The sequence below is a fragment of the Lates calcarifer genome, linkage group LG5, assembly GCF_001640805.2.
Source record: "Lates calcarifer isolate ASB-BC8 linkage group LG5, TLL_Latcal_v3, whole genome shotgun sequence".
Lineage (NCBI taxonomy): Eukaryota > Metazoa > Chordata > Actinopteri > Centropomidae > Lates > Lates calcarifer.
In genome coordinates, this window is record NC_066837.1 from 2,023,307 (window position 1) to 2,035,329 (window position 12,023).

Genomic DNA, 12,023 nt, shown 5'->3' on the forward strand with positions numbered 1-12,023 from the left:
TCTGAGAATCAGACCAAGACCAATGAGAGCAACAATAACACTGAGAACAATGACAGCGACCTTCATCATCTCCTCAGCTCCTGAATGAAGATGAGAAAGTGTTGAGTTGAGATGAAGAACAAACTCAGAGGAGATGCAGTTTTTAGTCAAGAATGAATCAGAGACATTTACCAGGTTTCTCTGGCTCAGTGTTTTCTGTCACTGGAGGTCTCGTTGTTGTGAACTCATCTTTCTTTCTCACTGTTTCAAATAAGAAACAAACACTTTAAACACTTTTTCAAATCACATCCGTCTGATTTAGGAACAAACTTCTTCACTGTCTCTGATTCTTCTGATGGAAATTCAGTATTATATTCAGCAGACTCACCAACAGTAAGAGTTATGGTACAACTGTCTGCTAGTCCTGGGACGTAACATGTGTACAGTCCACTGTCTGTCAGGGTCAATGAGGAGATGTTCAGACTGATGATTCCTCTGATCAGATCTTGAGAGTCGTCTTGTCTCTGTACTGATCCACAGAGTCCTTACAGATCACATCTAACACCTGAACACATTAAGATCATTCACTGTGTCTGGTGGATTGTGGTCTTTAGTGCAAACAGAGGAACAGGTCGCCAGGATCTGAGTCACAAACTACATAGTTTTCAGCCTGTCTGCTTCACTGGTGGACAATCGTGGTGTCCAGGAACAAACCACGTTTATTTTTGTAAAACGAACGAGTAAATTTGTTTGTTTTACCTGGTCTGACACCGAAAGTGGAGAAAGTTTCAGTTCTATCGTAGGTGGAGGTTAAATCGCTCAAATTCTGCCGCTTCCTCCTTTTCTTCTTCTTCTTCTTCTTCCGGTTGGGCAGATTAGACGCTGCACTGACGCAATGCTGCCCCCTACTGATCTTTATTAATGCTGCGCTCTGACAGTTATTTACACACCGATCAGCCCGGACAGTAAAACCACTCACCACCTCGGTACAGCACAGTTTTCTGATGGAAACCTTCAGGTCCTGACATTAATCTGGATGTTTCTTGACAGTTTGATCCAATATTGTGTAAATATTCCATCAGTTTCATCCAGGTGTTTTCCAATCAGAGCCTCCTCCAAGCCTTAACCTGGATATGAAAACTGAATCTTTCTTTGTTCTTTACTGATTTGTTTATCACTAAAGTGTTTTCTCACGTGTCTGTATTGTAGGACGATTTCTATATTCTTCATTTAGTCCTTGTGAACTCTGTATACTGTTTGATAAATCTCTGTCAGTCTATCAGGTCTGGACTTGGATCTGATTTTTCTTATTGTGGTTTAAGAAGCTGCTTTTCCCACAGTGAAACCGCATCATTGAACACATGGCCAGAGACCGCCGACAGTGCAGTACATCGTTTGACCACCAGGGGGCGACAAAAACGCCAGATGAAAACCCCAGATTTTGAGAAACCGACTCCAACAAAATACAAATAAACAACGACAATGGCAGTATTATTAAAACTTTATTTACTAAACGAAACAGAGCAGACAAAACCATAAAAAATGAAGAAGGAAGACTTCATCATACGGTAAAACAAACACAGTGGGAGATCATCTCTCCATCAAAGACTCACAGTTTAAATCCTCCCTGTATCTGTAAACAGTACAGCATCAGAAACACTGAGACACAAACAAACACAAAAACAAACCAACAACTTAAACAGAAACTAAAACAGTGTGACCACATTAGAGACAGAGTCCAATCAGCTGGTGACACTGGATTCATTTCATGAATATATACAATATAAAAAAATATATTATTATTATATATTATTGTTTTCCCTTAAATATATATATATATATTTTACATTCAGAGGTAAAAAAAAAAAAAAATCCCTGAGCAGTCAACATCATGATGGACGGCAGCAGCTGTTGGTCTAATGATGTCTGAGGATGAATGACACTGAACTACAAACAGTTCATTAGTGTCAGTCTCTAGTTATCTTTACATCACCACAGTCCTTATTTAAGGTAGCTGTTTCACAATTTATATGTCTGACCATGAAGGATGCCCCCCCCCACAATCACACCTGTGGTTTCTGATCTCAGGTAATAAATGGTCGTCCATCATCTACCACCTCTATGCCTCTGAGATCACGTTTATCAAACCGTTTCCTGCAGGGTTCAACTCCTCTGTCTGAGATCTGTCTGCTGCCACCTGCTGGTCTGTTCCACACCTGTTCTCTGTCAGAGAGGAAGTTTCTGTTAAAACTGCTGTGGTTCACAACACTGGAGTCAATGTACTGATGATAAAATGAAGTTTGTTACTTACTGATTATTCCAAGTTTCACCAGGACTCCGATAAGAATGAGACCAAGACCAATGAGAGCACCATGAACACCACCAACAATGGCACCAACATTCATCTTCTCAGTTCCTGAATGAAGATGAGAAAGTGTTGAGTTGAGATGAAGAACAAACTCAGAGGAGATGCAGTTTTTAGTAAAGAATGAATCAGAGACATTTACCTGGTTTCTCTGACTCGATGGTCGTTGTGTTTGTCCTGTTATCTTGGTCTTTTTTCACTGTTTCAAATAAGAAACAAACACTTTAAACACTTTTTCAAATCACATCCGTCTGATTTAGGAACAAACTTCTTCACTGTCTCTGATTCTTCTGATGGAAATTCAGTATTAAATTCAGCAGACTCACCAACAGTAAGAGTTATGGTACAACTGGCTTCCAGGTCTGGGACGTAACATGTGTACAGTCCACTGTCTGTCAGGGTCAATGAGGAGATGTTCAGACTGATGATTCCTCTAATCAGATCTTCATGGATCAGAGTCGTCCTGTCTCTGTACTGATCCATCTGTCGATAAGTGCGGTCCTTTTCATCGCTGTATGAATGGACCACGTCATCTTCTCTGTTGAGGTCAGCTCTGGTGAACTCCAGTGTTTCTTTCCTCAAGTCCACTGATGGATCCAGATGACACTGCAGTGAAACATCACCACCTTCTTCTGCCTGGTTTGGTTCAGTCTGACAGGTGACAAGATGAGTTCCTGGGGAAACAAAGGAAACATGCAGACAGATTAAATGAAGACAAACACTATTTCATTTAAACACATAGAGTTGATTTTTCTGCTGTCCCGCCCCTCCGGGTACAGAGACAGAGTTGTATCAGAGTGAGGAGCTGCTCCACAGTCAGTGTGAGCTGCTCTGATGAGGTGATCATGGAGGAACCATGTGCTCATCAGAGCAGCTCAGACTGACTGTGGAGCAGCTCCTCACTCTGATACAACTCTGTCTCTGTACCCGGAGGGGCGGGACAGCAGCGAGAACAGAACGTGACATCACCACTGTCAGCCAATGACAGCGGCTGTTAGCAGCCGAGCTTCGGTCCGCATTCGTTCGGTACGGAAATCTGTTCTCTCTACCGCACACCCAGCGGCCTCAGTCCGTACGGCATACCCAGCCCCCAGCAGCCCCTGCTCCGTACCGCACACTCATACACAGTACCCCAAGAACTGTCAGAGTTGAGTTCTCATTGATAACCTCAGCAATGTTGAACAGAACGATCTTAAAAAGTCAGATTATTGTGTTGCCCTCTGTACATTTTTCTCTGTTTTTGTCCAAAATTAAAATAAAAAGGTCAAAACTCGACCACACACCCAGCAGCCCCCGCTCCGTACCGCACACTCATACACGCTTCAGCCAGCAACCCCAACTCAACAGCAGAATATCCATCTGACAATAACAATAATGGAACCTGAACGCACCGCTGACAGCTACAGAGAGCGATGAAATAAGCAGGAAAACACAGAGAGTTTCCTTCATGATCACCTCATCAGAGCAGCTCAGACTGACTGTGGAGCAGCTCCTCACTCTGATACAACTCTGTCTCTGTACCCGGAGGGGCGGGACAGCAGCGAGAACAGAACGTGACATCACCACTGTCAGCCAATGACAGCGGCTGCTAGCAGCCGAGCTTCGGTCCGCATTCGTTCGGTACGGAAATCTGTTCTCTCTACCGCACACCCAGCGGCCTCAGTCCGTACCGCACACTCATACACGCTTCAGCCAGCAACCCCAACTCAACAGCAGAATATTCATCTGACAATAACAATAAAGAAGCTTGAACTTACCCGTGATGCCTTCACTGACTGATAAAACAACCTGGACAACAAAACACGCCCTCATCATCATCTTCATCAGTCCAGTTCAAACTGTCTATGATCCAGATGAAGTTCTCAGTCTGCTGGTGAACTGAGAAACCATCTGTAAGCGCGTCCATACCTCTAACGCGAGTCGTGGGAACGCGCTCAGGTAAAGGCCACACTAAAGGCGGAAACCACCGAGCGTCAGTGAAGTGAGCAGCCCAGCAGTTCTCACTCCACAGGTCCACACACGGTCCAGCCATGTTCTAGTTTAACGTTGGTCCCTGTTAGCGTCAAGTTTAATTCAAATACTGTCGAGCCGCAGATAAAACAAACACACGGTTAAAGCTTCGTCGATGTTCCTTGGTCAACAGGAACAACTGACCGCATGCGCGGTACATCAACTCACTGTCTTCCAACATATCACTCCGCCAGTCTCAACTATCACTAACTTTAGTGAGGTGCATGTAGTCCCTAATCCACATGAACGAACAGAATCAAACATCTATGTGTGTGTATATAAATAAACTGTTTATATATTGGAGTTAACATTCATTAAACCAATGATTTTAATAAACTTCAAAAATAAGAGAATCTAGAAAATACATTTGAAAGAAAATACATTTTATCGTGCTCTATGTTTCTACCCGGTCTTGTTCTTAAAGCAGCTCATCATTAACATCATTAATCTGACTGATGATAAATTAATAGGTTTTAATTTCTGTGTTAAATCCACAGATCCTCTGAAAGTTTCGGAATGTAAATCTGATCCAGGATCAGTGAACAACTCAACTCACGGTCTGTATTGTTGTGTTTGTGGCTCATCACTGCCCCACAGAGGAAAACCACAATAAACACACAGCAGGTCAAAATGAAGTCAACATGGTCTGACTTTATGGAACAAATAAAACTAACATCGTCTAAAAACCACACTGCAGCGACTGAGAGCAGGCTGGTCAGATCACCTTTCCTGTGTTTGATTAAAAAACCCTCACTGGTTCCTTTTCAGACAGGCCTGAGATAGATAGATGGATGGACAGAATAGAAAGAATGGAATAATAATGATAAACCTCCTGTGTTCAGGAAACAATGAACTTCCAGCACCAAAACACAGGACACATCTAGTCCCCCTTTCTCGTCTGTAAGATAAGATAATCCTTTATTAGTCCCACAATGGGGAAATTTATTGTATAAAAAGGAAGTGTTTGATGAAAAGGAAGAAAGAAGCAGGAAGTGTCTTTGAGTTGAGGTTTCCTGAATATTTGGGTGAGTCAGCCTCAGTCAGTCACAGTCCGTCAGTTACCCTCTCACAGCACAGGTCTTAGGCCCTGACTTCTTAATCCTTTAGAGCCGAGGCTCCTTGCATCATTTTAATGAGACTCAGATGTCCTGGCACTCGCAGACTGATGCTCATGTCAGCCACAGGGACCTGTGCTAGGAGGGATGCATGTGAGGCTAACACACAATCTCATTCTCACCTGATTAGCCAGCTGTTTAGCTGTTGGAATTTTTTCGATAGCACATATAGTTCAAAAGATACGGTAATGAGACATGCAGGGACAATGGGAGCGCAGGCACTCCTGTCAGGTTATAACAAAGTCTGGTAAACTACATAAACACAGCAGCAGCTCCATCTGATCATAGTGGAGAATAAAGGAACGGACACAAACACTAACTGTTTATCACATGATTCAATCTCTTTATTAAAACCACAACTCACCTGTTTACAACAATAAATAAACCAAACAAATACAAAACAACAACAAAGAAAATTACATCTTTCACTGTCAGACAGGATAAATAGATAGATAGATAGATAGATAGATAGATAGATAGATAGATAGATAGATAGATAGATAGATAGAATATCAAACATCAGTTATAGATCCACTACATCATAAGCAGTGTTATTTATACTGGTGCCTGCATTCAGTCATAAATACAAAAACTGTGTTCACCTGTCATTTTCAAATGTTGTAGAAACCAGTGATTGACATGATCATAAGCTGTGAGGAGGTCAGTCTGACTGCTGTAAACATATAAATACTGAGGTGACACTCTAGCATAATGTGTCTGGAGACCATGGAGCATCTTCTTTTACATCATGTGGACGGCTGGGTGCAGGTGTGTTGTTTACCTGGAGAAGAGATGGACACGAACCACCAACCTGAACTCTGCAGCAGACCATGTTCATGGTGACAGTGTCCTCTGTCAGCAGGACAATGCTCTCTGCCACAGATCAGACGGAAGACACAACTTCTGTTTTTCTTTCTCTCTTTTTTGGAAATTAAAAACCTCAATAGTTTTGATGTCTCAGTCCAGACAGTTCATCAACAACAACTACACCTCTTTCAGGAAGTTTCCTGAAGCGTTTTCTGCAGCTCTATGCAGCTCTTCATCTCCTTCTGTTGATGTCGTCTCCAGCTTTTCCATCTCAGAGATGTTTGGTGTTTTCTCTGCTTCCTGCTTCTTCTTCATCCCTGTGAGAACATGAAAGCAGTTTGTGAGTCACTGAGTTCAGACCATCTTCATCTGTAAAGTAACTAGTATCTGTATCTGTCAGACAAATGTAGTGGAGGAAAAAGTACAATATGTGCAGCTGTATAAGGTAGAAAAACACCTGAATACTCAAGTACATTTACCTACAAACTGTACTGAAGTACAACACTGGAGTCAATGTACTGATGAGAAAATGTTACAGAGCAGAGGTTTGTTACTTACTGAGATTTCTACGTTTCACCAGGACTCTGAGAATAATGAGGACAAGAGCAAAGAGAAAAAGACCAACACCAACAATGGCACCAACCCTCTTATTCTCCTCAGCTCCTGAATGAAGATGAGAAAGTGTTGAGTTGAGATGAAGAACAAACTCAGAGGAGATGCAGTTTTTAGTAAAGAATGAATCAGAGACATTTACCAGGTTTCTCTGGCTCGATGGTCGTTGTGTTTGTCCTGTTGTCTTGGTCTTTTCTCACTGTTTCAAATAAGAAACAAACACTTTAAACACTTTTTCAAATCACATCCGTCTGATTTAGGAACAAACTTCTTCACTGTCTCTGATTCTTCTGATGGAAATTCAGTATTAAATTCAGCAGACTCACCAACAGTAAGAGTTATGGTACCACTGTCTGCTAGTCCTGGGACGTAACATGTGTACAGTCCACTGTCTGTCAGGGTCAATGAGGAGATGTTCAGACTGATGATTCCTCTGATCAGATCTTGAGAGTCGTCTTGTCTCTGTACTGATCCACAGAGTCCTTACAGATCACATCTAACACCTGAACACATTAAGATCATTCACTGTGTCTGGTGGATTGTGGTCTTTAGTGCAAACAGAGGAACAGGTCGCCAGGATCTGAGTCACAAACTACATAGTTTTCAGCCTGTCTGCTTCACTGGTGGACAATCGTGGTGTCCAGGAACAAACCACGTTTATTTTTGTAAAACGAACGAGTAAATTTGTTTGTTTTACCTGGTCTGACACCGAAAGTGGAGAAAGTTTCAGTTCTATCGTAGGTGGAGGTTAAATCGCTCAAATTCTGCCGCTTCCTCCTTTTCTTCTTCTTCTTCTTCTTCCGCTTGGGCAGATTAGACGCTGCACTGACGCAATGCTGCCCCCTACTGATCTTTATTAATGCTGCGTTCTGACAGTTATTTACACACCGATCAGCCCGGACAGTAAAACCACTCACCACCTCGGTACAGCACAGTTTTCTGATGGAAACCTTCAGGTCCTGACATTAATCTGGATGTTTCTTGACAGTTTGATCCAATATTGTGTAAATATTCCATCAGTTTCATCCAGGTGTTTTCCAATCAGAGCCTCCTCCAAGCCTTAACCTGGATATGAAAACTGAATCTTTCTTTGTTCTTTACTGATTTGTTTATCACTAAAGTGTTTTCTCACGTGTCTGTATTGTAGGACGATTTCTATATTCTTCATTTAGTCCTTGTGAACTCTGTATACTGTTTGATAAATCTCTGTCAGTCTATCAGGTCTGGACTTGGATCTGATTTTTCTTATTGTGGTTTAAGAAGCTGCTTTTCCCACAGTGAAACCGCATCATTGAACACATGGCCAGAGACCGCCGACAGTGCAGTACATCGTTTGACCACCAGGGGGCGAAAACGCCAGATGAAAACCCCAGATTTTGAGAAACCGACTCCAACAAAATACAAATAAACAACGACAATGGCAGTATTATTAAAACTTTATTTACTAAACGAAACAGAGCAGACAAAACCATAAAAAATGAAGAAGGAAGACTTCATCATACGGTAAAACAAACACAGTGGGAGATCATCTCTCCATCAAAGACAGACTCACAGTTTAAATCCTCCCTGTATCTGTAAACAGTACAGCATCAGAAACACTGAGACACAAACAAACACAAAAACAAACCAACAACTTAAACAGAAACTAAAACAGTGTGACCACATTAGAGACAGAGTCCAATCAGCTGGTGACACTGGATTCATTTCATGAATATATACAATATAAAAAAATATATTATTATTATATATTATTGTTTTCCCTTAAATATATATATATATTTTACATTCAGAGGTAAAAAAAAAAAAAAAATCCCTGAGCAGTCAACATCATGATGGACGGCAGCAGCTGTTGGTCCGATGATGTCTGAGGATGAATGACACTGAACTACAAACAGTTCATTAGTGTCAGTCTCTAGTTATCTTTACATCACCACAGTCCTTATTTAAGGTAGCTGTTTCACAATTTATATGTCTGACCATGAAGGATGCCCCCCCCCACAATCACACCTGTGGTTTCTGATCTCAGGTAATAAATGGTCGTCCATCATCTACCACCTCTATGCCTCTGAGACCACGTTTATCAAACCGTTTCCTGCAGGGTTCAACTCCTCTGTCTGAGATCTGTCTGCTGCCACCTGCTGGTCTGTTCCACACCTGTTCTCTGTCAGAGAGGACGTTTCTGTTAAAACTGCTGTGGTTCACAACACTGGAGTCAATGTACTGATGATAAAATGAAGTTTGTTACTTACTGATTATTCCAAGTTTCACCAGGACTCCGATAAGAATGAGACCAAGACCAATGAGAGCACCATGAACACCACCAACAATGGCACCAACATCCATCTTCTCAGCTCCTGAATGAAGATGAGAAAGTGTTGAGATGAAGAACAAACTCAGAGGAGATGCAGTTTTTAGTAAAGAATGAATCAGAGACATTTACCTGGTTTCTCTGACTCGATGGTCGTTGTGTTTGTCCTGTTATCTTGGTCTTTTTTCACTGTTTCAAATAAGAAACAAACACTTTAAACACTTTTTCAAATCACATCCGTCTGATTTAGGAACAAACTTCTTCACTGTCTCTGATTCTTCTGATGGAAATTCAGTATTAAATTCAGCAGACTCACCAACAGTAAGAGTTATGGTACAACTGGCTTCCAGGTCTGGGACGTAACATGTGTACAGTCCACTGTCTGTCAGGGTCAATGAGGAGATGTTCAGACTGATGATTCCTCTGATCAGATCTTCATGGATCAGAGTCGTCCTGTCTCTGTACTGATCCATCTGTCGATAAGTGCGGTCCTTTTCATCGCTGTATGAATGGACCACGTCATCTTCTCTGTTGAGGTCAGCTCTGGTGAACTCCAGTGTTTCTTTCCTCAAGTCCACTGATGGATCCAGATGACACTGCAGTGAAACATCACCACCTTCTTCTGCCTGGTTTGGTTCAGTCTGACAGGTGACAAGATGAGTTCCTGGGGAAACAAAGGAAACATGCAGACAGATTAAATGAAGACAAACACTATTTCATTTAAACACATAGAGTTGATTTTTCTGCTGTCCCGCCCCTCCGGGTACAGAGACAGAGTTGTATCAGAGTGAGGAGCTGCTCCACAGTCAGTGTGAGCTGCTCTGATGAGGTGATCATGGAGGAACCATGTGCTCATCAGAGCAGCTCACACTGACTGTGGAGCAGCTCCTCACTCTGATACAACTCTGTCTCTGTACCCGGAGGGGCGGGACAGCAGCGAGAACAGAACGTGACATCACCACTGTCAGCCAATGACAGCGGCTGTTAGCAGCCGAGCTTCGGTCCGCATTCGTTCGGTACGGAAATCTGTTCTCTCTACCGCACACCCAGCGGCCTCAGTCCGTACGGCATACCCAGCCCCCAGCAGCCCCTGCTCCGTACCGCACACTCATACACAGTACCCCAAGAACTGTCAGAGTTGAGTTCTCATTGATAACCTCAGCAATGTTGAACAGAACGATCTTAAAAAGTCAGATTATTGTGTTGCCCTCTGTACATTTTTCTCTGTTTTTGTCCAAAATTAAAATAAAAAGGTCAAAACTCGACCACACACCCAGCAGCCCCCGCTCCGTACCGCACACTCATACACGCTTCAGCCAGCAACCCCAACTCAACAGCAGAATATCCATCTGACAATAACAATAATGGAACCTGAACGCACCGCTGACAGCTACAGAGAGCGATGAAATAAGCAGGAAAACACAGAGAGTTTCCTTCATGATCACCTCATCAGAGCAGCTCAGACTGACTGTGGAGCAGCTCCTCACTCTGATACAACTCTGTCTCTGTACCCGGAGGGGCGGGACAGCAGCGAGAACAGAACGTGACATCACCACTGTCAGCCAATGACAGCGGCTGCTAGCAGCCGAGTTTCGGTCCGCATTCGTTCGGTACGGAAATCTGTTCTCTCTACCGCACACCCAGCGGCCTCAGTCCGTACGGCACACTCATACACGCTTCAGCCAGCAACCCCAACTCAACAGCAGAATATTCATCTGACAATAACAATAAAGAAGCTTGAACTTACCCGTGATGCCTTCACTGACTGATAAAACAACCTGGACAACAAAACACGCCCTCATCATCATCTTCATCAGTCCAGTTCAAACTGTCTATGATCCAGATGAAGTTCTCAGTCTGCTGGTGAACTGAGAAACCATCTGTAAGCGCGTCCATACCTCTAACGCGAGTCGTGGGAACGCGCTCAGGTAAAGGCCACACTAAAGGCGGAAACCACCGAGCGTCAGTGAAGTGAGCAGCCCAGCAGTTCTCACTCCGCAGGTCCACACACGGTCCAGCCATGTTCTAGTTTAACGTTGGTCCCTGTTAGCGTCAAGTTTAATTCAAATACTATCGAGCCGCAGATAAAACAAACACACGGTTAAAGCTTCGTCGATGTTCCTTGGTCAACAGGAACAACTGACCGCATGCGCGGTACATCAACTCACTGTCTTCCAACATATCACTCCGCCAGTCTCAACTATCACTAACTTTAGTGAGGTGCATGTAGTCCCTAATCCAAATGAACGAACAGAATCAAACATCTATGTGTGTGTATATAAATAAACTGTTTATATATTGGAGTTAACATTCATTAAACCAATGATTTTAATAAACTTCAAAAATAAGAGAATCTAGAAAATACATTTGAAAGAAAATACATTTTATCGTGCTCTATGTTTCTACCCGGTCTTGTTCTTAAAGCAGCTCATCATTAACATCATTAATCTGACTGATGATAAATTAATAGGTTTTAATTTCTGTGTTAAATTCAGTCTGTGAGTAAGAATCCACAGATCCTCTGAAAGTTTCGGAATGTAAATCTGATCCAGGATCAGTGAACAACTCAACTCACGGTCTGTATTGTTGTGTTTGTGGCTCATCACTGCCCCATAGAGGAAAACCACAATAAACACACAGCAGGTCAAAATGAAGTCAACATGGTCTGACTTTATGGAACAAATAAAACTAACATCGTCTAAAAACCACACTGCAGCGACTGAGAGCAGGCTGGTCAGATCACCTTTCCTGTGTTTGATTAAAAAACCCTCACTGGTTCCTTTTCAGACAGGCCTGATAGATAGATGGATGGACAGAATAGAAAGAA

The 12,023-nt window shown here is 42.6% G+C and overlaps 1 protein-coding gene across 49 annotated transcripts in view; it reads right to left on the reverse strand.

Annotated features, from left to right (window-relative positions):
* LOC108883801 (polymeric immunoglobulin receptor) overlaps positions 1-12,023 on the reverse strand; it is a 73,984-nt gene that overhangs the window by 23,018 nt on the left and 38,943 nt on the right. For 26 of the 49 annotated variants that reach the window (XM_051070349.1, XM_051070347.1, XM_051070345.1 and 23 more), the window contains 2 exons: positions 6,460-6,593; positions 5,786-6,342 (listed from right to left, as the gene is read on the reverse strand). In XM_051070349.1, coding sequence (XP_050926306.1) covers positions 6,325-6,342; positions 6,460-6,593 — 152 coding nt within the window. In that variant the 3' untranslated portion in view covers positions 5,786-6,324. The other 23 variants (XR_007813180.1, XR_007813179.1, XM_051070366.1 and 20 more) reach the window with 6 other exon arrangements.